Below are 27,838 nucleotides of genomic sequence, written 5' to 3' on the forward strand. Positions count from 1 at the left end.
AGTCCGTCTACACTCATTTTTCAATTAACATCACCAACCCACTTGTCGAATGGCTGTGTGCAGAGGTGGCAATTAAAAGCATTTTAAACAAAAGTATAATTAGGCTCGCAGTGGTGTCTGCTTAAGCCTCCATGTTTGAAGCAAACATACAGTCTCAAACATTAAAGGGATCAAAGATCCCCAAAGCTTGTAAAGCTCATTTTTGTGAGTCACATTCTGCAAGGTTTGTGCTGTGTTTTCCAGTTTTACTTTTTAAAACACATGGGCGAACATTAATTAAATACACCTATTTGCAATGCTCATTCCAATCATCCTAATTTTTATTTTAATCAGGATGAATGAAGTTCAAAACACAAACCTAATATGAGATCACAAAAACCTGTCCCCAAATTGTATAAAAGTGTGTAAAAAAAGTGCCCTGTTACCCCTTTTCCACCTTCAACATTCTTGTCCCATTCTGTGTGTTGCACTAAAGAAAAGGTGACTATGGGTGAAAAATATCCTCTTAAGGGTGGTTTCCCAGACAGAGACTAGCTTAAGCCAGGACTAGGCCATAATTTAATTAGGAAATATAAGTAAGGAATAACTGACGACGGCCATTGAATTAAAAGAAAATAATGCACCCCCAAGGTGCAATGCGGCACGACGCGAAGCGAATTTTTAAATAATTCAAAGGACCGGAGTCAATTATTCCTCTTATACCACGGTTAGCACAAACAATGCTCTGGTGCCTATTTTAAGACATTTGACAAGTTAGGAGAAGTTAGGAGAAATTGATACATATACAGAACATTTCTCAGCCAATCAAAATACAGCATTCAACAGACTAGTTTTAACAAACATGCCTTACTAAAAACATTACTTGTGTGCATTTTGAGGCAAAACAAAGGGCACTGATGTATTTGAAGATATGTCAGTGCAAGATGTTTTCAGTTTGGACAGCTCTTACATTTATTTTAGTCTAGGACTAGTCTAATCCCTGTCCGGGAAACCGCCCCAGAATGTATAATTTATTTATTCAGTATCTGAGTTGCGATGACGTCTCTAAATTAAATTACTTGTGAATGTTGAACAAAAGATTTAAAACTACCAAGACTGAATAACAAAGACTGTGCAGTAATAGTCTTTCGTAAGCAGGTTATGCTGTAAAGGGTACGCTTACACGACAACGATTGTACTAAAAAATATGAGTTATTTTTCCTTGGTATTTTTGAAAAATTTCACATACACACGGATCCACAAGAACTACTAAAAACAGTGTATTATGCATGCTGGACCAATCGTTGGCAATGTAATCTTGTAAAGAAACGCTGCCCGCCTGCACACATACAGTATTCATCTACAAATTGGTTTATTGCCGCAAGTGACCCAGGATTATAAAACGCAACTGTTGTTTTGGTTATTAAGTATACTCCCATATGCCTTTAGACTGAACACATAATACACATGCGCATGACATCACAGTTTTCACAGATTTTGTTGTTAGCACAGAAAAGATATCGGTGTCATTTTTACCCTACTGAAAAACAATAGAAACCATCACAGAAATTCTTAATGGTTTTAATTGGAATTTTATTGGTTGTAATGGAAACTACAATGGTCTTTATGGGTCTCTACTGGCTTGTGTTGGGTTTTATTGGTGGGTCCATTAAATCTTACTGGAATATGTGCCAAAAAAAAAGAAATTTTGCAGTGTTTTTAATGGTAATGGTTCCTAATGGTATTTTAAACCAATAGAATTTCCGTGATGGGTTTTATGGAGGGTAAATACTTGCTCTTTGAAATAACTTTTTAAGCTCTTTGACCGTAAATAACACCAAAATGGATAAAAGGTTTACAGTTTTTGCTTAAAAATGTTGTCGTGTAAACGTGGCCAAAGTCAGTTACAGTATGACACTGTTTAGCTCCTGATTTCCTGTCTGGACAACTATTCTGTGGAAAAGGGGTAAGTTTCCTGCATGACAGGAAAGGGCTGTTGAAGTCACCAATCTCTCCAACATTGTAAAAAAACAAAGCATTAAACACAAAATGCAGTCAAATCAGTGCAAACTGCAATAATCCCCAACCCCCTCCTTGTATCCCTTGATGAGTGGGAAACATGCAGGAAGGGATGTGGATACATGGAATAAAGGGATAAAGGAGCTGGAGAACACGCACACACCTTCGGTGAGGGAGGACACAGGCAAAGAGACCTCCATGCATGCGGCGGACTGGGCCTTGCGGAAGGGTGGTCGGCCGGGCCCTCTGCGGGCGAGGCGTGCACCTTCTGGGCCCCCCGGGACTCTGGCCTTCCCAGACGGACAGGGCTGGGAGGTGGGGCTAGTGCAATGTCCATTCACATGATCTGTAACAACGGGCATAGCATTAGCAAAAAAAACAGACTGAGATTAGTAAGAGAGAGAGAGGTGAAGAGGGCAGTGAGATGAAAAAATGCAGCCGCAAAGGAGAGAACAGTATTTTCAGAAAAAGAAAAATAAGGAAGTAATGGAAAACGGAAAAAACAGAATCAGGCATTCGGAGAGGCTTTCTCATTCCATCTCAATCCAAGATGATGCTTGATTTCACAAATCAAAACAAACAAACAAACCAAAAACACCAGTTGCGTTCATTCCTGCAGAGAAGTCTGCTTGAGTTTGGAGGAGCACAGGGATATCTAAACTTCCTGCATCTAAAACGACACAGTTTTCAGCAGCACCTGGGTGAAAGTCTCACTAGACCGTGCCTAACCAAAGCCTTGTTTATGTATGACTTTGATAGACTCCTGACTATTTTAATATTCTAGCTGCATATTCCCTCTTTCCCACATTCAGATCTTATATCATTTTCGATCAATCAATTTCATGCCAACGCAGCCATCCAAATCCACGACTGTCTGCTGATATTTCATATCAGTGGAATTTCTGTTGAGCCATTTTGATATTGCATGTGGCCAAGTCTCCTCAAGCAAAACTCGAAACAAAGGATTGGTAAGAACACCATCTGTAGTAAGTCTGTGTAACTTAAATCAATATTGTAAAGTCATTATTATTTAAGTCATCTACTCTTACCATCATTTCCATTTTACTGTGCACAGTCAGAAAAGAGGTGACCCTTTAAAAAGTCATATTTAGGCGCAGATCATTTGATACCAATATGTACCTTTGAGATATTATTATGAACTCTTTAGATAGAAGAATGTACTTAACGGTACCACTCCAGTGACAGCTAAGGGCCATTTTTTTATTTGTTTTATGACAGTGTGAAGTTATATTTTAATGCTATTTTGTAGCAGTCATTGATACTTAATGGAAAGAAATTGTTACAAAGAATTGTATTTGATTTTAGCTACTAAATATTTAACATTTTCCCAATTGTTCAACATAGGCCATAGGAATTTTTCATTGCATAGCAGCCCTGGAGGGTCGGACAACGTGACAGCTGCCTCTGGGATGAGAAAGCCCAAATAATTGACCCAGTCCACTGTCATTTTCATGCCTGTTTTCCCTGGCCTGCACCAGAGGTAAGGGTCAATGTTTCTAAATGAGCCCAGTGGCCATTCATTGAGAGCCTGAGAATGTCAGCTACAGCCCTGGTGCATTCAAGGGGAGACAGATCTGCTTCACCAACATTACATAAAGCAATTTAACACCAACCTAACTATAGACACACATACACCCACACTGCCTCTCTAACTCACTCCCACTTAAAAATTACCTTTCTAGTGTGTAACCAATCTTTCTATGACCAGAACCCTCGAGCTAACATTTTCATATTATAAAATGACCCACTGTGCTTTGTAAGATATTCTGAACAGTTTCCAGCAAGGTCAAATCAAAACCTCCAAGGATTAGAAACAAGAGTAATTATTCACAGCCCAGAACATTTCCTACTGTAATGCTGTTCAGGTCAACCTGTTAAAGAAACTTGTTATTACACATAAGGACATATTTGGCACAAGAAATTGTTCAAGTGTTCAGCCCTCAGCGAGAGGTGTGTTAGTCGCAGCCTAGCACGAAACAAAAAGCCAGACGAGAGAGAAAGAGAGAGAGGAACAGTAAAGAAGAACAAGTACTTGGCGAAAGAGACACAGTGAGAGATTTTGGAGCGTTGCCATAAAAGGCCAAAGAATGGTCCAAGTCACGATGAGGCAAGCTCAGTTGCAGAAAATGGACTCATTACATAAGTGCATGTCTATTCAGAGCCATAAAGAATGATCCAATCACAATGAAGCAGGCTTTTATAGAGTAAAAGAATGAACCAATAGGGTTAGAGCATGTTCTGAGATAAACAATGATCCAATTACGATGGAGCAAGGCTGTTTAGAAGTAAAGGATGGACCAATTGCGAAACAGCAAGTTTTTAGAGTGATACTCTTTTTAACTTAGGAATGAAGAATATGTTAAACAAACCACCTTTGTAAACACTTGCAAAATGTACATTGAAAAGCAAAAAAAGTTAAACCACACACAGAGATGTAGGGAGGAAACTTCATGGAGCGCCACTTTATGAATTCAAATTAGAGGAAAGTGACAAAAAGCGATCAAATTAAAAATACATCAAATATGAACTTTAAAGTGCAGGGGCTTTATCATTTCATTCTCAACAGGATGGAAACAGAGAAAGTTGATGAATCGAAGGCAAGAATCAAGAAAATGAACTGCTCGCTTTCGGCCTACCGTACCAAGATCAGTCTTAAGATCTGTGGGTAGACTTAACTTTCTGCCTGGTCCCTTTACTGAAACAAAACAAAATAGGACAAAAAGGGGCAATTAATTGATTCAAGAAAATAAAAACGAAAGATGCAAAAGTCAACCAAACGAAGAGATCAGTTCAAATCTAAATCATATGCTGATGAAATAAAGAAAATTATTTTGCGCAACACATGCAGATGTACACATTGACATGTGACGCATCATTCGACTGCCATGCCCCATTGCGTACTGCCACCAGACAAAATAGACGTATCTGTACTTTTTTTCGGTGCATGCAGTACACAATTCATGTTTATTTTTATTCCCTCCAATGTGAGTTAAAGACATTTGATTTTATAATTGAGAATGTGTTATTTTTGAAAAAACAAAAAACACACACAGAAACCAATCACACGCACAACTAGCAACACCCACAAAAAAAGTATAAAAAGATAAAGGTCAACATTTTGCAAGCATTTTGCATCGCAAAGGTTAGAGTATGTGCTTAGCTAAATGTTTTAGGAAGAATACATGGTAAAATTACTGCGGAGATGGACTCAAAAAATATATATGAGTGGATTCTGAATATCAGGTCATTATTAGTTTTAACAGCTGTACATATAAAATACATCAATAATCAAGCATGTCCGATCAAAAACACAAAAACATTTACACAGCCTTTCTTTTATCTTAAAGACTTTTTAACTGAATGTTTGTAAAGTGGGGTGAAATTTTACAATGTAATTTTAGGGTTGGTACTGACGTTGCTCTTCGTAAAGACCCCACAAAATGATTGTATGCATGCAATTGTCTTTTCTATGTTGACATTCTGTAAAAAGCAGAAATTTGGCCAAATCAACATATATTTTATGTTACTTTAACTTAATTTGTTAAATTGTTTTCTTCATATGGTCACCCTATATAATGTAAAGAAAATTCTGTGAAAAATAACCTTGATATCTTTAACATTGACTGAGTAAGGCCATGTCAAAGATTAAAATTACCGTATTTTCCGGACTATAAGACACCGGAGTATAAGCGCCATTAAGATGAAATAACTTTGCGCTTATTTAGAAAATTATTTTACAAAATCCAAGCCGAAGAACAGACATTTAATCTGGAAAGGCGAGTTATTCAACTAAACAATAGCAGACAGAACAGCAAGCTGAATAGATGTCTGTACGTTAAAGTAATATTATCAATTATTTAAACGATAAACCATAGCATACAGAACTTACCTGAAAGGTTGAATAGGCTAAATTAACCGAACAAGCCAACTAGCTTGAAGTTTGCATACTCGTCATTCTGCATCACTGAATCCATTGAATTACATAAATACAAGAGCAGCATATGGCGGACTCTCGCGGCTGTAGACGGTAATGTTGTCTCTCGCCTCAAAATTAATTCATACTGACATACAAAACGCACCTGATTATAAGACACAGCACCAGCCAAAATATGAAAAAAACACGGCTTATAGACCGAAAAATACAGCAAAGTAAAATCATTGAGTGAAACGTTCCCAATCTCAAAATTAGATTATGAGACTTCAGCCTGGATTTCAGAGACAGGATCACATATTTCCTGAATGAAATGTATGACACATCAGTAGGCTTGTACTTCTTTAAATAATCCTATAGCATATTTTGTGCTTCTTGCTGTTTTAGGTGGTAATAGAGGAGGGAATCATCTCCTAAATATATACAACATATGTGGATATAGTTTGAACAAGCAAAGTATTTGAATTTAGAGACATGGTTATACACTTTTTCCCACTCTTTCCCCATGGATGTAAAGATGGACGGGATTCTGGATGGAAGGAAATTGCTCCTGGAAGTTGCAGTAATTGAAATCCCCCAGATCAATAAACTGCTTTAGATGTGGAATCCCTGCCAATAGTTTTTACACCGATAGTATCAGCTTGCACATGGATGTGCATGTGTAGAGAAACAGACAGAATGACAAAAAGCGTGACCCTACATGCTGCAATGACAGAGTGATACACAAGCTATGAGTTGTATGTTGTGTGTATCTCTGTCTGAATAAACATGTGTTGCACATCATTGGTTATTGTAATCCAGTGGCACAGCCACAATGGCAAACAACAGCTGGCATCCGCTGATTTCAACGTCAGACCTCCAGTGGCTTCTCTGTATTATTGTTTTTTTCCATGGGCAGAATTTCAGGAGTTATTTAGCCATTCCAAACACCACGTCTCCTCTGAGGCCGAATCAGAAGAATAGTAATTTGGGATTGTTTTTGGATTGATCTCAAAAAATGGTCTTCTGCCATCCTGCATTGCAATTTGCATGAATTAGCGACTTCTTTGCTTTCAGCTCACGCCATCTTTCGCTAACTCGCAGAGGCGGAAATACTTCAGATGTGCGCTAGAGATTTAGATGGCAAACTACAATGAATCGAAAGTAATTTGTACTCTCACAAACACACATTAGCATTTTTAAACCACAATGTCTTTTTTTGTTCGTATTGAATGGCTAATCATGATAATTTTACTCTTGTTGCATTTTACCTCTTGTATGGTATTGAAAAACACATTCACTTTCTGGCTAAAGAATGCATGTCTAATTAGTGTCACCATTTAAGTGACCTTTGTATTTTTTTATTTATGATTTTAAATTGAGCCAACACAAGTCCATTAACATGCAGGGCATTTTAAATGGTAAACAAAGCATTATTAGCATAAATCTAATGCTCATGCTTGTAGCCGTTCTCACTGCCATGCTCAGTAACAAAGCTTTGCAGTCAGTATGCAAATTGATTTACATTTTGTTTGAAATGTTATAGGCAAAAAACATAGCACACATATCCATGAAATAGACAAATTCTAGAAATACAAATGAACAAAAGCAAAATACACTACATTGACAAAAGTATTGTGACGCCCCAATAAAGATAAAGATGTTTGGGACGGCACAGGGGCCACCCCAAACAGCACTGTTGTCTCACTGCAAGAAGGTTCCCGGTTTAAGCCCTGGCTGTGTCAGAAGGTCTTTCTGTATTCTGTGTTCGCCCTGTGTTAGCATGGATTTACTCTGGGTACTATAGTAGTATATGGTTTCCTTCCACAGTCCAATTGACATCTCCAATTTACCTAACCTGCATTTTTACCTGGTGATTAAACAGTTCTCCCATGAATAAAGTGAAAATGCATTCAGAATATACACTCACCTAAAGGATTATTAGGAACACCATACTAATACTGTGTTTGACCCTCTTTCACCTTCAGAACTGAATTAATTCACTGTGCATTGATTCAACAAGGTGCTGAAAGAATTCTTTAGAAATGTTGGCCCATATTTATAGGATAGCATCTTGCAGTTGATGGAGATTTGTGGGATGCACATCCAGGGCACAAAGCTCCCGTTCCACCACATCCCAAAGATGCTCTATTGGGTTGAGATCTGGTGACTGTGGGGGCCATTTTAGTACAGTGAACTCATTGTCATGTTCAAGAAACTAATTTGAAATGATTCGAGCTTTGTATAATGGTGCATTATCCTGCTGGAAGTTGCCATCAGAGGACGAGTACATGGTGGTCATAAAGGGATGGACATGGTCAGAAACAATGCTCAGGTAGGCTGTGGCATATAAACGATGCCCACTTGGCACTAAGGGGCGTTAAAAAAACACCACACCATAACACCACCACCAGCAGCCTGCACAGTGGTAACAAGGCATGATGGATCCATGTTCTCATTCTGTTTACACCAAATTCTGACTCTACCATCTGAATGTCTCTACAGAAATCGAGACTCATCAGACCAGGCAACCTTTTCCCAGTCTTCAACGGTCCAATTTTGGTAAGCTCGTGCAAATTGTAGCCTCTTTTTCCTATTTGTAGTGGAGATGAGTGGTACCCGGTGGGGTAGTCAGCTGTTGTAGCCCAGCCGCCTCAAGGTTGTGCGTGTTGTGGCTTCACAAATGCTTTGCTGCATACCTCGGTTGTAACGAGTGGTTATTTCAGTCAAAGTTGCTCTTCTATCAGCTTGAATCAGTCGGCCCATTCTCCTCTGACCTCTAGGCAACAACAAGGCATTTTCGCCAACAGGACTGTAAACCATAGAAATGGTTGTGCGTGAAAATCCCAGTAACTGAGCAGATTGTGAAATACTGAGACCGGCCCGTCTGGCACCAACAACCATGCCACGCCTAAAATTGCTTAAATCACCTTTCTTTCCCATTCTGACATTCAGTTTGAAGTTCAGGAGATTGTCTTGACCAGGACCACACCTCTAAATGCATTGAAGCAACTGCCATGTGATTGGTTGATTAGATAATTGCATTTACGAGAAATTGAAAAGGTGTTTCTAATAATCCTTTAGTTGAGTGTATAGAAATTTGTATCTATTCCAGTTATTCCAATCAAAACAAATATTAATGCTAAACCAAACAATACTATTGTAAAGAATTTGTTTCCATCTTTGTTGGAACAGATTTGGAAAGGAATTTTCTGTGCCGAAATGACTGAGCCCGTGTACAAATCATTGATGGGTTTGGGTGATGAGTGTTTGACTCAAAGCCTGCAAATCATAACAAAGGTGTTCAGCTGGGTTCCGGTCTCGGCTCTGTGCAGACCAGTCAAGTTCTTTCACACCAGACTGAATCAATCATTTCTTTTTTTAACCTTGCTGTGTACAGGAGCATTGTCATGTTGAAATAAAAAAAGGTGCTCTGCCCAAACTGTTTATAGAAATTAAGATTTTGCTTACTGTACAGTGAAAAAATGATTCATTGAATTTAATCAATTTTTTAAGGTAAGTGGTTGCAATCAATTTATTTAAGCTACATGTAAACAAAAAAGATTAGTAAAGTGAAATAAAATATAAAACTTTTGTTTAAATGTAGCTTAAATAAATTGATTGCAACCACTTACCTTTAAAAAATTGATTAAATTCAATTAATCGTTTTTTTTTTCAGTGTAATGTTTAAAGTAGTCAAACCTATTCATGGGCATCTCAAAACCTTTGTCTATATGGTGTATATGCAACAACTAAATAAGTTTAAACTTCCAAGTTTAAACTTGTAACTTAAAACAAAAACTTTGACCAGATTAACTCTTTCGCCTCCCTGCCAATAACGAGTATTTCTGGCTTTCCGCAATACCACTATGATCCACCAGGTGGTGCACTTCCGCAACTTATGAAACCTGGAAGTATCGTCCTAGGGCAAGCAGCTGCATGTCCATGTAAGTTTTGAGGATCGCTCTGAATCTGATCTCTAACAAAAGTCTCCTATTTGAGAGTTGATAAAAAGAGAACTAATGGTGGTAGAATAAAACCATTTTTTGTTGTTTGAAAGCAGAGAGTCTGTTCTTTCATTTGATATATTGTGTGTTTACATTTTTAAAGAAGAACATTTTCTGGAAGGCATTAGACTTTTCTGAAAATCATGAAAAATGCTGGCCCTGGCTGGCAACTTTTTTTTTTTAAACGCTGGCAGCGAAAGAGTTAAACAAATTATTATTCGCCATATGTACATTTTCATTATAGGCAATAAAAGTTAACCAATGAATGAACACCATTCCGAGATAGTAAGTGTCTACAAACATAATAGCCAGTAGGACATTGACAAACACCTGTTCACCTTCACACACATGTACAGTACATACATGATCCAAATAGGTTCACGCATAACTGACCATTGCTGCCCTGTATACAGAAATCCTAATAAATCTTTGAGTCACCTTTCTTGCACTTTTCAAAATTACATTTCATTTAAAAACATAATCAGGAAAAGTTTATATTTTAACTTTTAACACTATTTTGACCCCCTGTTACATATGCCTAAGAGTTGTGAATTTTAGGCTATTTCATAGAATGTGTTATTCATTTGGTGTGCATCAAATTCTGTACATATTATAACTCATTCAATATCCTGTCTAGGCCATTGTGATGAAATCTCATCTTTAACACACATACACATGGTACGTACTGTTTACTATCATGCCCCAAACACACACATGCCAATACTACCCACACAGATACTCGCATACATTCACACTTACACACACCTAACACCTCAGCCGCAAAGAGCGTGGCATGTGGCATCACGAGCGTGAGGCTACTTCTACTGCAGCATGCGACCCCCAAAAAAACACTCACACACACGCACGCAAATAAAAGCGTCGGTGTGTGTGTGTGTGGGTGTGTGTGTTTTAAGGGGCTGGACATATTCTTACCATTGTCCAGGAGATAAAAGACAGGACTGTAGTGGCAGGACCGGAGGTTAGACACAGGTTCTCCTGTGCCTCGTGGGTCATTATGGAGGGAAGGGGAGTAGGGTGCTGGAAATCAAAAATTACACAATTACAGTCACATGTTGAGGTTTCAGTGAGGCTAAAGTACATTACTGCTAAACAACTTTTAATGAATAGGTCTTCAGATGTTTGTAGGATGGAAATTAATAAGCATTCAAAAAAACTAAAGCAATATTCTATTAAAACCATTATATTATTACCATTCTAGACAGGATTCTATATATTAAAATTACAAGTGCAAGAAAAGTTTTTTTATTTGTGGTGAAAACACATGATAGGCCCCAGATAGTGGAAGACAGTTAAGCTACCCCATCTCAAAAGTATACTATGAAATCGTAGGCATCTTCTTGCACTTTCTTCCTAAGCATTTCTTGCAAAGTTAGACATTAAAAACGTCTGTCAGAATTTATCGAGCAGCACCTGGATGTGTTTTTTCATTTACTGAATATATTTCACCTCACAGGAGGATGTTGAATGGTGGAAATCCCCTGATATTTAAACCACGTCACACATCATGAATACGCAAGACTCACAAATCACTTTAGATGTCGACCTGATTGTGTGAATCGTGATTGCTGTGAATTGGTGCCAAATTGCTGGGGTAAAGATGAAAGTACAGCACTCTAAGTGGCTGACAAGCATATCGCAAACCCTGCTGGTTGGCATGAATGGCCCTCCTCAGTCCTTTTATGAACCAAGTACCATTCCCGTCCAGAAGCTTTATATTGCTTTCTCCAAAACAGTAATTCTTAACATTTAGATATGTGACTCAGCGCTGCCCAAAATGGCCTTTTCCTTTATATTGTGCCATCAGCTTTTCCTTTTACTCTCTGTTGATCTTACTTAAGATGTCTTTGAAGTTAAGGCAGCTATGTAGGCACTGTGCTGCTTCCAAATTGAAGTACTAGAGGTGTCTATAGTTGTGCAAAAATGACATCCCACATAAATGCTGCTATAAACTTGTTCTTGTGATAACTTGTGTACGCTTTTATCCCTGTCAGCAGGAACTGTAATTGTAAAACTGTGAAAAGTTTATTAATGCCACATCTGTGCAGGATTAAACTGTGCAGTCTACTGTAATTAAATGCACACTCATTATGGTTTAGTCAAATTAAGTTGTTTTACTTTTTCCTGAGCACATCATACACAGTGTTTGCTGGGCATTAAAATGCATGAAATGCAGCTCAAAATGCAAAATAGTGACAATATAGACAACATTGTGCTGTATTTGTAGTGCACAGACCATCAGTTTATATTAGGGATGCACCAATACAAAATTTCTATCGATATCATATTCGATTACTTAGAGTGACATCTGCCGATACCGATAATTTAGTTTTTTACTCCTCGTTTCCAAATCATTATATTATGAAATCCTAGAAGTGCAATTTTGTGTAATTTCGTTGAATTGAGACCCAATTCAAAATAATCACACAGCATCAGTGTTGAGGGTAATGCATTATAAGTAATGCGCATTACGTAATAATACTACTTTTCTGAAGTAACGAGTAAAGTAACGCATTACTTTATAAATGTACACATTCATTTTTGAGTTACTTTTTTAAAAAAGTAATGCGAGTTACTTTTCAGTTTAATTAATTAGATAAAAAATATAATGTACTGAATTAAACTGAAAAAGTTCATGTAGAATTACGCACTTTATGTGTGCGCGTCTGAACAGGAACAGTTTGAGTCAGTAACGGAGATGGCAGGCCAGAGCTTGACATTTTTGCGCAATTTCTGAATGCAGAACTCAGTTATATAAAACACCTGTAAGGCCTGAAAGAGATCAAGCCTCAGCCAAGTAAGAAAAAGTAACGCAAAAGTAACTTAAAAGTAACGCAAGTATTACTTTCCATGAAAAGTAACTAAGTAACGCATTTAGTTACTTTTTGGGGGAGTAACTTAATATTGTAATGCATTACTTTTAAAAGTAACTTTGCCCAACACTGTACATCATGAGTTCTGATGCATTTTCCCTTTATTGCGTTAATTTAGATCAGAACATTTCAAAATAAAAGTACTGTTCATCAAAAGGAGATTTTCTGGTCTCTAAACCTTCATCTTTTTCTTTTCATTCCAAAATAATCTGTTGCTAAAAATATCACTACTGGTCACACAGTCGATGGCTGACATTTCATCCTATTAACCGCCTAGCAGTGTAGTCGGCCTTAGCAACCCACTTCAACCCTGCTGACAAATATAGCAACCACACAAACAATACACAACAACAACAACTAGCAAACACAGAAGTAACACTTCAAAGTGGAGTGATATCTCTGGAGGTAACACTTTCAATACCACCTGACGCTTGAAATAAAATCCCAAATCTACTTAGTCTGGGACAAACGTGGTTGAGATCGGGATTATTTTTCTATTAATTTCTTGGAATAACATTTATCTTCATTCAAGGATGTTTATGTTTTTAAGTAAAATACTGACTTTGTAATGTTTATGTTTCAGTGGCTGACATCCAGAAACTCAGCCAGGCCATTTCCAGACATCAGTCATAATAGAGGCTTCCACAAAAACACATTTGAATTACCTAACAGCATGAGGTCAAAGCAACAAATCCCACAGAAAGAAACACATAACGGACAAAATATTGACGGACAATTTTTTGCTACAAAACATTCTGGAAAATTCTCGCAAACACATAATGTGCCTCATTTAAGGTCTGAATTCCTAAAATAACAATTCATCCAAGAACAAAAAGTCCTGTAAGGAATCGTGACATGGAAATTCAAATATGCCATTGACAGAATTTCCATATTTGTTCACGCTATCGCTTTCAAAATGCCTAGATCTCCTCATCCCTGATACACAGGCAGTGTTTACAGAAATAAATTCAGAAATAAACCCAGCGTCAGGCTAGAGCCCACTTTCCCAAGTGACTTCCATCTTTCAGGGGCAGCCTGCTGAGATGGGAACTGGGAAAACAAGCAGAGGCTTCAACTGCGCCGAGACATGAGAGCCAAAGACAGACAGAACAAACAGCAGATTTTGTATTCCAGAGACACTGCACAAAATGCGTCTCTGGTTTTCAAACAACTTCAAAAAAGACACAATGAAACAGTTCATCAACTGAAGTGTCAAAGCCTCACTGAATGACTTTATATTAAGAGCTCTATTTGGATTCTCAAGGACATGCGCCATTGTTTTCATCATATTCATGCCACAAATGCGATGAGCAAAGTTCTGTAAACATCATCCTTTCCTTATCAAAATTCTGGATATGATGTTAAAAAACAAAGAAAGAACAAGGAGAGAGACAGATATTGAAGAAAAAGCCTTCAGGGATTACAGACCTGTGCTGTGAAAAAAAACAGACTAAGAAGAAAGACGACAAAAAGAAAATGAAGTAGAAATGCAGAAAGGTTGTCTGAGAAATACGCCTGTAGTGAGCATTATTGTATAAACTCTGTCACTTTAGTAAAGAGTCAAACGATTTTCATTTAAAGAACGCATTTCACAACACATGTAGGCATGAAGAAAAACTCCCTTATCATTCATTATTCATCAAAACAAGCAGTCCCACCTAAAACGTATGCTACTGACAAATGCCACATTGTTTAGACTATTTTAGAAAGTCAACCAACAAATGGCCTGCAAACATTTTCAAAACAACATTACACACATTAACATTCATTAGTTATGTATTTTAATGGCTCATTAGAAAGCACACATCCTAAAATAGCTGCAGTCGGTCTTTGAGTAAATACAGATTTTCTAAAGTGACTGGTGAAGAAATTAGAAGTAGCAGTGGGTGTGGCTAACACAGGCAGACACCGTCATAGGTGGATGTGGCTAAATGAGGTACAGTAAATGTCGTATATGTTGCTGTCTGATGTAGGTTGGTTGGGAATTCATGTGGCTATTTGTCTAAGTGGGTGTGACAATCAGCTATGGGTGTGGTCATGATTGGGTGTGGTTACCTGAGGTGGGTGACTTGCTCCTTTCCAGGTCCAAAGATACCTGATTATCAGAAAGCTCTGTAAGGCCTGCCATGAAGGAACATGAAAAGCACGACAAGGTGAGACAAATGAAAATAATCATTGGATTTCATTGTCACCGAACACATCTGCATGCATCAAACCACCAGAACAAACAACGTGGTCTGGGACACCATCATGATCCTGGAACGTTATGTATTTTTGCAAGGAAAATGTATTTTTCTCACCTCGTGCTATCTTTGGTATTTTACAAATAAACATTTCCACTCAAATTATTGTTATTTTATTACTGCTTTGAACACCAGATCAGGTGAGCTGCTATAAGCTGTTCAACTGCTCATGTAACCTCTGGATAATGTGTACATTCATTCCAAAATCAAACATGCGCACCAACACCACCAAGACTTTCATGCATGTTTGTGTGTGTATGCAGGAGAGACCGAGGGGAAAACAAAGTAACATAGCTGTTACTCAAGGCACAACGGTAAAATAGTATAAGGCCTGCACTGCAACAATATCAGTCACTGTGTGTGTACAATGGGCGTTTCACATGGTACGCAGCGGAATCGCCACCCTGCTACCGCTTTTCTTGTGTAGTTAAAGCATTTTGTGCAGCATTTGATGCAAATATTTGTAGCAGTGCGTGACATGAAGAGCCGTGCCCACAGGGGGACAGGATTTTGGGTGCACATGCACTGCTTCACATGTGAAACACCCCATGTTTTGCCGCTTTTCGCATGTCTCCTATTGAAAATGAACTAGACACTCGCGACTGCCGCCCGCGTACCATCTGAAATGCCCTTAAAAGGGGAAGAACAAAAATATGTGTTTATGTAGAAATGCAGTGAAAGCCTCATCTACGGTACACACAGGACAAATCCATCAGCTTCAATCATGTTCATGGCTGAGCATTTTATTGTACAAGATACCAATTTTATTGGACACACTGCTCCTTTTTAGAAATGTTGACTTAATTTTACTTTACTAGTAGGAAAATCTTTTTTTTGTTGTTGCAGAATTGTTTTTGTTATATTATTAGTAATTATTTATTTTATTAGGCATTGTAAGAACATGTGATCATGTCTGATCAACTTTGGCACAAACCAATAAAAACACTTAGCAAGGAGACAATCAAAGATTACGATTTGATGTTTTCATACTCTTATTTACTTAAATTCATTGTATACATTTTAAATCAAAGTAACCGTAGTTAATTCTGATTATAACATACATCAAATTCATACTACATGCTTAAAAAAATATTTAATAAAATACTAATAGATTTTGATGAATAACATCCCATTGTATCCGCCTTGTCTCTTTGCTGCTGTGTTGCCGCCGTCGGCCCTTCACCGGAGAAGTGACTTACTCTGGTAAGAAGTACGGATCCGTTTCTTTGAATCTGAATAAAAGTTAGACAGGCCACGCATGCAAGTGTCTGCGACAGCGCCCCCATGCCCCATCACCGCCACCCACGAGAGGAGAAAGGGAGTGAGGGAGGAAAAGAGGAGGGGAAGAGAGAAGAACAAAACAGGCTCAGAGTGACTAAAGGTGTGTGGCTGCAATCTGAGCAAGACCCAGTGTACTGTCGGAGAGAGAAAATGAATGTTATGTATAACATGGGGTCTTACGGGGGTTAAAAGTAACAGGCAATAACTTTAAGACTAAGTGTTAACTTTTTGGAACTTTTGGAACAGCCACTCAAAATGTATTTTCGGGTACGATTTGCGATCATAAAAATATACAGAGAGATAATTTCAGACTGAGACCTGAATGTGTGGGTGAGCATTGAGACGCTCTCCATCTTTTTTTTGAGGGCTTACATAAGCAACGAATCGAAATCACTCCTCGAATGCACCAAACGACCTTTCTGCCCACCTCTGCATCTCCATGTCGGCTCAAAGCTGCTCGGTTTCTAAAGATACGGCTGCTTGAACAAGAGAAGAGGGAGCGGCTGCTTTGAAGTGAGGAGCCAGCATGGCCGCCTCCCTGCAGCTTCCTTTTGATGAAGCTCTATGAAAACATATCTTCATCTCCAGCACTTTTGCTCATGATACTTCCCTTCTCTGGCTCGCCCGTGTGTGTGCGCGTGTGGTAGAAGGACAGAGGAGAGGAGGGCATGTGGAGTGTGATCTGTGCTGGATTAGTAGCAGAGATTCAGTACGACAGGTTTCGCTGTGTTCTCTGTTAGGAATCGTGCTCAAGCAAAGATCAACAGCAGAACAGATATACAAAGGACGACATGCAAAGGAGGCAACAATGAATGCAGTCCATCCCATGCAGTTAAAAGAGAGGGACTGTGTGCTTGTGCAACATTAAAGACAGAAAATTTACAAGCAAGGACAGAAGTTAAAAACAGTATGAGTTGCAGACAGATTCACAAAGATTAGGTCTCATTCACTAGAAATGGATTTGAGTGAAAAAACAGTATAATTTTTTTTTACACAGAACTCAAGATACTTTGTTACATTCACTCTTATTTTTTAACTTTAGGTAAAATTGAGAAACAATTCAAACAACATATAAACCAAAATCAAATGCTCCTGGTGGCCTTAGACACATTACGTCATAATATTAAAACTTAAAATAAATGACCCTACAAACACTGTAAGTCTTCTTTTAGACTAATAAAAATAAAACTTAATTTGATTTGGGATAGATTATTTCATATAAATGTAGCCGATCACCTGTTTTCTAATACTATAAAAAATAAGTTCACTCCAGGGGCGGAGGGAAATGTTTTAGGTTGGTGTGCTGTGTGTACGGCCGTAACCAGCTATGAAGTCACCGAGGTCCAGAACACTTTTTAATCCTCTCTATATTAATAATAATAATTAACATGTATTTTCAGATCGCTGCACGGTTTGAATGAGAGAGTTGTGATGCGGGCACAGGAGCAGCCTCCACAACTATGTATTCTTTATATTGGCAGATACCATTTGCACCACAGTATATTTGTACATTAAAGAGCACCTATTGTCCAAAGTAAACAATGACGCGAGTTATCATCTCCACCGTAAATCTCTTTTCTTGTACTACAACAAACACACGGATTGTAGGCAATAGTTTACTTCTTCGGCCTGTTGACATGGACACAACGGTCATTATCATAATTCCTCCCGCTTCTGACTCACAGCCTGTAAGTTAACTTCTGTTAGCATTTTAAACACGAAAAGGAGCGTCACATTTCCAGCTGACGGCAGAGGTATTCAGGGCAATCACAACGTACAGATTAGCTGGCCAATCAGGGACACAGCGCTTTTCAAATCTGTGCATTTCACAGGAAGAAAGTGAAATCTGGAGCTACAAAAATGTATTATGTACTATACCAAATTGTATTATACCAAATACACAAAATAACGTTGTATTTTAGCAATGAAATAGGGGCACTTTAACAGGATGCAATAATAACATAAATTGTACATTATTATATTTATTAAATGGATGCTGCAATATTGGAAGATTTAAAGCCCTCCCTACAGGACCACTAACCCTACCCAATAAATGCATTCAGTCTTAATAAACACTTTAGTTTATTAAAAAATAAATCCTTTTTATCAAAAATGAATGCCTTGACATGTGATAAAAACGGTAAACGAGGGCAATACGAGCCAGATGTATGAGCCACATGCACCTCTGAAGATGTTAAATTCTGCTCATCTTTCTTAAGCATGTTTTTAAAAACCAGACAGACCCAATTGGAAAAAAACTAGTGTAAATAGTGTTTACCAACAAGAGAAGTGACAATCAATAAAACAAAATTTGTTCCAATCTTGTGAAATTAGGGGGTGCTGCAACTCTCCCCTACATGTACTTTCCGCGCCCCTGGTTGACTCACTCCAATTATTTTTCATAAAAGCAAACATTTTACTTTAGTATTGCTGTACAGAAGAGCTTGCGCAGAAAGCCTTTATATGGAGATAAATTATGTATTAACTGTTTTATTAATTGCAATTAACAAGCTTTCTCATTTATTTGAATGAGGTTCTGAAACTACAATTATTAGTGAATGAGACCCCTTGTTTTTGAAAGCTGCTAAGCATGTTGCAGATAGTCTAGTGTAGTCTCGTGTTGCCAGACTTTTGACACAAAGTCCGATTTACAATGGAGTTTATTTATTTGGTCAAGAACCGCCCACTTAGACAAAAAGAGGTCGACCAGCTATTTTGTAACTACAGTATGATATTTAAAAAAGCACAGAAAATAGCAAAAATATGTACACTCAGGCTTTCTCCTTTTCTAAAAGTGTACAAACGGATTATTTCAAATATATTTCACATGGAGAAAACCAAACAGAACGCAAAGCTTTGCTCTTAAATATCTGGTTATTGATTACATATATTCCAAAGATTCCATTTCACTAACCTGATAAATTTAGCACTTAGTTCTTTTTCAGACATGCCAATAAACTACTATATAATTTTAATAATCCCTGCATTCCCAGTCTCACAAAAGTTGCATAATGTCAACCAATTAGGGTTGGGTATCGAGATCCAGTTCCAAATAATAAAAAAATAAATAAAAAAACGGGGAATTAATGTGACGCACGCATTTCGATTATTTTATTGATTCTGGACTTTTTCAGTCATTCTCGCATGGCGAACAGCAGTAAACAGTACAGTTGTATCTATCTGCCAGGACCTGCGACAAGATCCCCATGCGCAGTACATTACACTCGGCAAATAACTGATTGCAGCAAACGCTCAAAAGTATTGCCAAATGCAATATATGTGGTAAAGGATATTTTATGTAATAATAATAATAATAATAATTAGTTATATTTATATAGCGCTTTTCTGCAGCACTCAAAGCACTTTACATATAAAAGGGGGATTTTTCTCAACCACCACCAATGTGCAGCATCCACCTGGATGATGGGACGGCAGCCATATTGCGCCAGAACGTCCACCACACACCAGCTTATTAGTGGAGAGGAGACAGAGTAATATAGCCAATTAGTATATAAGGGGATGCTTAGTAGCCCAATGGTAAGGTAGGAAATACCTCTATTATGATGAAACATTTGCTTCAACACGGCGTTAATCTGAAGATTTGTACCGTGTTTAAATCTCCCAGCCGTGAGTCATCCTACAGTACAACGCACCAGATACAGCTAATATTAGCAATAGCAGCATCTCACACTGGGGTACAAAACACAGATTCACCTTTGAATTACAGTCGCATACTTCTGGATAAACTGACAATCACTTTTGTTTACTTGCTCTTTTAATAGCGATCATAAAAAAACATTAGGCAGCTACAGGACAACATAGTTTATTTGAAACTATATAAATTTGTATCATTCATTCTGCCGCTAAAATTTTGTGTTTTATTCATTAAAAACTTAATGGACAAGCCATAGCTTTAAACGACTCTAAATGAATGATTCAGCAAAAAAAAATTTTTAAACAGTCACTTATTGCTACCTAGTTTACTTATATATTCAGTATTTTTATTTAAAGAGAATCCGTTCACTGTAGCCATGAAGGGCTAGATAAGATGGTGTATGAATATCACAGGGAGGTGACACGATTTGTGCAGTGACAGCTCGTGACTGCTCATCCGAGGGGCGCTAATTTAAAATAAGTGTTCAAAGTGTCATGTGTGTGATTCCCTTTTCCAAAATATGTGTTCTGCGTAGGGTGCCCATTCGTGCCAGTTCCGCCGGACACGTCCCAAACATGGGACTTCCGGAGAACGAACCCGAAAACATGTTCGGGACGTTTCCGGTGGAACTGGCACGAATGGCCACCCTAGCTCTGCGTGTCGAGAGATCCTGTGTGCATCACGTGTTTTGTCAGGGTGAGTGCCTGCTGCACATGTGTCGAAACCGTTTATGATGAAAGAGACGCTCACGTTCAAGACACTCCCTTAACGGTAAACTCTGATTACGCATGAGATTATGTGAGTATCTGGCAAACGCAAGCTTCTTTTTTATCACAAACCAATAGACGCGTCTGCAGCAGGCACTTATTTTGACAAAACATGTGATGCACACAGGATCTCTCAAAGGGCAGATCACATATTTTGAAAAAAGGAACCACACACATGACGGGCTACATACATTGTGACGAACTTCGCATTGAGCGCCCTCGAAAAAAGTAGTCACCGGCTGCCACTGGATTATGTATGCCTTCATTTAGGTATGCAAAATACAATTTTAATTATTATACAGTAAACTAGTGTTAGGTTATTGTTTTTCTTTTCAGGGAGATAATAGCAACTGTCTTTTATACATTTTATGTTGTACTATTTTGTGTTTGTAAATGGTTATGGTTTGTAATTGCTTCTGATCATTCCTTAATATTGTTATTTAATTCAATAACAGTTACAGTCAACAGGTTATAGACAGAATGTTGCAAGAATACAATCAAATCTTGAAAGTATTTGCTCATTTTCTCTCTCACTAAAAATATTGGAATCGGAATCGATAGGAGACGGATTCGATAAGCGGAATCTGAAAATTTTAAAGGATACCCAACCTTACACCCAATCAGATTAAAGTATGCCAAACTACAATTTTAAGGTACTGTATGTGTCCACTATGCATCAGACTCTGCATCGGACTGTGGGCGGTCCATGCCAGTAATGTGAGTGTCCACTGCTGATTATTTTATAGCTTACAGACCGTACCTGAATGTCAGTGAGGTGTGAAACAGATTGTGTTTGTACCTGATGTGGATTGACGGTTCTTACGAGGAGAGCGTGTTAGCCTTTGGAAAGGGTCCGCAGATCCGTACAGTTCCACAGTGCTCATACACAGAAGAATACTTTTTTGCAGGTAGTCCACAACTGCCAAACCATTGCAGTTACCAAAAGCCAACCTGTACAATCACACACACAAACTCTTTTATTTATACAAACACTTATATTTTACTATAAAGGTGTCAGTCACAAATCAAGCTTATACAGCCCGGTCATCATGGGTAATAGATTGGTGTATTGATGACAGGGAATGTTAGAGGCGACTAAATAATAATCACACCACAAAGTGTGCTTAAATTAAAGGGACACTCCACTCTTTTTAAAAAATATGCTCATTTTCCAGCTCCCCTAAAGTTGATTGATCTATTTTTACCATTTTGGAATCCATTCAGCTGATCTCCGGGTCTGGCGGTACCAATTTTAGCATAGCTTAGCATAATCCATTGAATCTGATCATTTGAATCTGGGGACTATTTTTCGGGCACTGCATATTATCATTGCGCCTGCTGCAAAAATATCTAAACACGAACGCGATGCTAATGGTCTAATCAGATTCAATGGATTATGCTAAGCTATGCTAAATGTGCTACCGCCAGACACGGAGATCGGTTGAATGGATTCCAAAACCGTAAAAATCAATTGTTTATGTCTAGGGGAGCTGGAAAATGAGCCTATTTTCAAAAGAAGTGTAGTGTAGTGTTCCTTTAAGCTTTTCATTAAAATGGGAAAAAATACAATTTTAAATGAATACATAAATGCTTTATTCTTTTAATTTAAATAAGGCTATTTTCCCATTGTGGGCCTATATAAATCTACGTTATCTGATGTTGTTGAAAAACTAAAACTGCACTTCCACACCTCACTTCACTGAAGTAACAGCAAATCAAGTTGGTTTATGTTTGACTCATTCGATCTGCTGTAAATAGCCACAGAGCTTTGCATGCCTTAGAGGCACTGAGAGCCATTCACTCCACTACGAATACTCAGTTAAACTGTCTGTGCATTATTTACTGGTAGAGATGGAGATGGAGAAACAACACACAAACACCTACTGAACTATTTCTAGGCGGTGTTTCTACATATGCACATGTGGATCTTTGCAATTAGATTTGAAAATGTCCCTAGTAATATCAAAAACCAACCTGCATGCCGTGTCACCATTAAAGAAATCTCAAGACAGATAAAAGAAAACTGAAAGAATCTAAATGTGCAGTGACATTTAAACTTAAACTGAAGTCTTTATGTTTATTGTAGCCAGACAGCATCCGTGCAACCTTTGCTCTTGTAATAATGCTTAAATGTATAAGGTCATATGTGGCTACAAGTGGATCAAAACAGGGTGACAACAGGTGCATGAATCAAATAAAGGCCAAACCATATGGTCTCAGTTTCAGCACTTGAATCAAAATCATATATCGTACCAAGGTGATCTTGTACAATTGTACATATTTTACAAGTTGGCTAATCCGTATCAATTCAAACGAAATGAATCGTGCAAAATCGTACGATTCTCATGAAAAAACAAACAAACAAGGAAACCGAACCCCGCACATAACCGCAACATCACAGGGGTCAAGGCAAATCGTACCAAAATTACGAATGTGGTTGTATGAATTAATACAAATTAGCTGACTCGTAAAATATGTACGAATTCTCGTGAGATAGCAGTGATGGTATACCAAATTGCCTTATTCACATAGGCTACATGTTTGCATTGAAAGGAATAACAAATATTTAGTGAAATATGTACATGCAGTGCTATAAAGAGAGCCAATGGAGTGATGCTGTACAATCCTAGTAAAGTATGCTATCATAGCGGCTTACTGCAGGCCAGCACTTTTAAAGAACCAAGCTGGAGAAATGTGCAGGAGAATTGCATTCAGCACACAATGTTTTTGTCTGCGTCTGTGTGCTGTTACCTAATTGTCACAATCCCTTCAGTGAATTTTGCAACTTTCGGTAACAAGAAAATTTAATTTAAGGGGGAAAGCCACTTACAGGCCATAAGCGGAGTTCAAATCCAGACTGGTGATTTGTTGTGGTGGCTCTCCGTCGACCCACAGCAACTGAACCACAAGCTCCGCCTGGTATCCGGGAGGCATTCGAATCATACGATCTTTAACCCTTACAGACAAATATAATAAGTTAAGTTTAGGCTTTGGCTTTAAGGTACTTCACATATTTTCTTATCTAGTAATCTATCTAACAGTTCAGTATTATTCTTAAAAATACTTAAGTGTATAAGGTATGTTAATGTTACTTTATAAATATTTGATAAATAATGCAATGTCTGACTTAAGGCAGGGAATGCTGTCCCGCACACTGTCCGGTGTGTTGCTGCGGGGACTGGGGGGCTGGGGTTGGGGAGAATGGCCGCTGGGGTCCGAAAAACATGGGGTGTTTTCAGTATCAGACGGAGATATCACATCCTCCGTATCGCACTGTAGTCGCACCTCCAAGGACTTCAAAGGAATAAGAGCACACAAACACAAGAAAAACACAGTTTAATTCACCAAATCCATATGTTTTTAAACTATCAAACGTAACAAAGTGTATGGACATCTACAAAAACAGCGAGTACTGTGTGCTGAATTGTTTATTCAACTCACTGTGATGGTGGTGTTGGCGTCGTGCTTGCTAAAGCGATACAGGATGACGTGGGCACTGATGCCCACCACACAGAAGATACGGCTCTGCGGGCACCAGCTGATCATCTGAACGGCGAAAGGGTCTTCCTCCACCAGCTCGGCGCTACGCCCCATCTCTCCACTTTTTGGCTTCTCGAAAACTTTGGACGTCTTGAGCTTATACAACATCTGCAGTGTGACTGACAGAGGCGGAGCTTGTCATCATCACATCACAAAGCATCCAGGGACGTTATTAATACGAATCACTGCGGCGGTAAGAAATTGAGACAGAAACAGCGTGAAGCCAAGAGGGGCGAGAGAGCTCTGAAAAGAAAAGACACTTACTCGCTGTGGCATCCCAAAACTTTATCGATCCGTCTGCATGCCTGGGCGGGACGACAAAGAGGAAGGACAAAGAGGTATCGTATGAGGGAATGCGCGTTTTTGTTACACCACGTTAGAGGACGTGGGGAATGACAGCTACAGAAAGAAACCCGGAGAAAACAACGAGCAGGGTCAATAGCGCTATTGAATTAAAAACGGGAAAGTGAAATACATTTACCAATGAGGGCGAACCAGAAGGGCACATTTTAGACATCTTTGACTTCAAATGAAAATGAACACAATCGATACACGGAACAAAAACAAAATCAATCCAGACTTTTGAAGCAAATAAAAATATCATAGATGAACACCTCCTGTGGACAGAAAGTTTCTCTTCAATCATAGGGTAAATATCATCTGTATTTACCCAGTCTCAGTATCTGACTGTGTGCTCACAGACCGTTCACAGACCACCCACAGTCCTTTCATTCACCATCTGAATAACTCTCACAAACAGTTGAAAGCAATTTTGAGGTTTGGGGAAGCTCTAATCTGATAGCAGACTTTACAAAAGTTCAGGGAGTTTATCAGTCCAGCAGGAAGCCAAGTCATGTTTACAAGTTTGATAAGGTGAGTGCTTCCGAGAAGAAAACAATGAATAGACTGAAAGTTTGCCAGCTATAACGGCATCAAATCTATTGAGTTATGCTCTTAACTGTGTTATGTTTGTGGAAAAACTATATACTAAACAATAACACACACTTGTCTATTTTTGTGATATAAAAATAAAAATAAATAAAAGTCTATTCATTCAGGGCTCCAGACTAACTTTTTTGTTATTACGAGCACTGTAGCCCTGACTGAAAATTTTAGTAGCATAAGTAGAACATTTAGGGCACACCTTAAATCAGCCTGCAATGCAATTATTGACATTTTCCCCAAAATAACTGCATTACTGAAAAATAGACTGCTGCATTGCATACATATACAATAAGTTATATCCAGATAGCATATTGTAATAAGATGAGTGGCATGGCAATATACTTAACATGATTCTTGTTTTCTATCCAGTTTCCTTAAAGGTAGGGTATCACAATTTGAAAAATGCGAACGGTAGTTGACTAGCAATGAAATCACAATCCCACCCTCCATTCAAATCGCCATCCAAAGTCACGCCTCTTTCAAAACACACGAACACGCACAGATCAGACGGTCACATCTCATATCTCCTTCACCAGTAAGAAATCTTTGCAGTCCAAAGCCCTGCTGAAAATAACAGCATCAAACCAGCATGGACCAGCATGGGAATTATGCTGGTCTATGTTGGTTTGATGCTGGTTTAGCTGGTGGTCACCAGCATACCAGCACCAAAACACAACATATGCTGGTCTTGCTGGTATGACCAGCTGGTGCTAATGCTGGTTTGGTGCTGGTTTAGCTGGTGGTAATGCTGGTTTGGTGCTGGTTTAGCTGGTGCTAATGCTGGTGCTGATGCTGGTTTAGCTGGGGTTCACTAGCAAACCAGCACCAAAACACAACATATGCTGGTCTTGCTGGTATGCTGTTTTTTCAGCAGGGAGTGAATTACGCTTACGGATTAGGGACAAAAAAGTCAACGTCCGTTCGCACCGAGATCTATGATTGGTTGAACATTTTTGGTCCTACGCCTTTCACAGATGACATACATTTATACAAATACATTTAAACAATCTAACACAATGACTGCTATCAGGATGTGAGGAGACTTTTAATCAGCATAACAAAATATGTTTTAGGATCAAATGTGATACCCTGCCTTTAACTGGGCACCTGATGTCTAAAACCTTATTTTCATCTATAATGTTTTTGGTGTTAATGTATGCCAAAAGTTCTCCCGCTCTCTCTATCTCTCATCTCTGCAATGTCATATTAAACCTGTGCGGGCGCGTCTTCTCGTGACGTGTCATCCAAATTAGCGGTAAAAACCAGGTCGCGTATTACGTATATTTGTCACGGGTTCCCACACATGCGCGAGTACTTGTAAAAAAACTGCCTGCGCTGTGTCAAAAACGCCATTTGGTCGAAGTCAGGAGTCCTTGATGGCCCTCGACTGCCTGGTGTCCCAACTTGTTTTAAAGCAACTGGTCTTAGTTATAAACAAACCCAGGCCGGCTCCAGATATGAGATGAAAGGTGGGCCAAGTGATATTCCAGGTGGGCCGGTCGGTTTGGGGGGTCTTTAATGCTTTAATCTCACCTGTCCACATGTCCAAACAATTGTTAGGGTTGTTTGTTATTGTTGTGTTTGTGTTTTCTTCATTTTAATATTTTTTGTACATATGTTGGAACTATTTAGTAACTTGTAAAAATGTAAAAATAAACATGTTAACCATATACATATACAGTATATACATTCTCTCTTTTTGAATTTGTAATATTTTTTGACCCTCTTAACAGATCTTACATTAATTACAGGCATGAAAACGGGTCAGGGGTGAAAAAGGTGAGAAGGGCGCTCGAGGGGCGATGTGGCCTCTGATGGGGCCGCGAGGTGGGAGGACCCCCCAGAATAAATATTATGGGCTCATTAGGGAACATGCTGTAACTTAACTTATTTATTCTTCAGGCATGTGAATGGCCAAGGACAAAAAAGAAGGAAGGAACTCAACATCCCTCCACATGCGCAGAAACAAAATTCCCACCATAACATACATGACCATTATTTCAATTATTTAATTCTGACGGACAATTTAGATTTAAAATGTAAACATTTGACTAGTAACAGAAACCATATTTAATTAAATGGGTTGATAAATGTGGAAAGCTGTAACAAGTAGAATTCCCTTACTATTTTACATCTGCAATAATTTTATTTTGCCATAATCAGACCATCAGTCACAAGGCCATACAATTTTAAGTTGGTTTTGCAATAGGGTGGACCTGAAGGCCTACATCTAATTTAAAATGACTTAATTTTACAATATAGTACTGGTTAAATGAATTACATTATGGTTTTGAGTCATGGGTTGAATAATTTTCAGATAAGCAAAAAAGTAATGTGGGAAAATAAAATAAGAACAAATCACGACATTACAAGCATATAAAATAGAAAAGAACAAAGTTACAAATAAAGTAAGATCTAACATTATTGATTAGGTAGAAAAACAGTATCAAATTAACATAACACTGTTTTCATACTATAAATTAAATATAATTAATCTTTTTAAAGCTATAAAAGTGATTTCCTTTTGTCTTTTGTAGTTTGATTAACATTATGACTCAAACACAAGCATTTCTTATGAGA

The 27,838-nt window shown here is 38.3% G+C and overlaps 1 protein-coding gene across 13 annotated transcripts in view; it reads right to left on the bottom strand.

Annotated features, from left to right (window-relative positions):
- stxbp5l (syntaxin binding protein 5L) overlaps window positions 1-27,838 on the bottom strand; it is a 177,626-nt gene that overhangs the window by 15,460 nt on the left and 134,328 nt on the right. For 3 of the 13 annotated variants that reach the window (XM_073855178.1, XM_055216411.2, XM_055216408.2), the window contains exons 14-23: window positions 24,578-24,618; window positions 24,215-24,432; window positions 23,901-24,067; window positions 23,604-23,729; window positions 21,573-21,724; window positions 16,270-16,338; window positions 14,883-14,948; window positions 10,870-10,974; window positions 4,661-4,714; window positions 2,162-2,344 (exon numbers count right to left, since the gene is read on the bottom strand). In XM_073855178.1, the coding sequence (XP_073711279.1) occupies window positions 2,162-2,344; window positions 4,661-4,714; window positions 10,870-10,974; window positions 14,883-14,948; window positions 16,270-16,338; window positions 21,573-21,724; window positions 23,604-23,729; window positions 23,901-24,067; window positions 24,215-24,432; window positions 24,578-24,618 (1,181 nt within the window). The remainder of the gene's footprint in view (window positions 1-2,161; window positions 2,345-4,660; window positions 4,715-10,869; window positions 10,975-14,882; window positions 14,949-16,269; window positions 16,339-21,572; window positions 21,725-23,603; window positions 23,730-23,900; window positions 24,068-24,214; window positions 24,433-24,577; window positions 24,619-27,838) is intronic. The other 10 variants (XM_073855181.1, XM_055216415.2, XM_055216412.2 and 7 more) reach the window with 5 other exon arrangements.

This window comes from Misgurnus anguillicaudatus, chromosome 17, assembly GCF_027580225.2.
Source record: "Misgurnus anguillicaudatus chromosome 17, ASM2758022v2, whole genome shotgun sequence".
In the NCBI taxonomy this organism is placed as follows: Eukaryota; Metazoa; Chordata; class Actinopteri; order Cypriniformes; family Cobitidae; genus Misgurnus; species Misgurnus anguillicaudatus.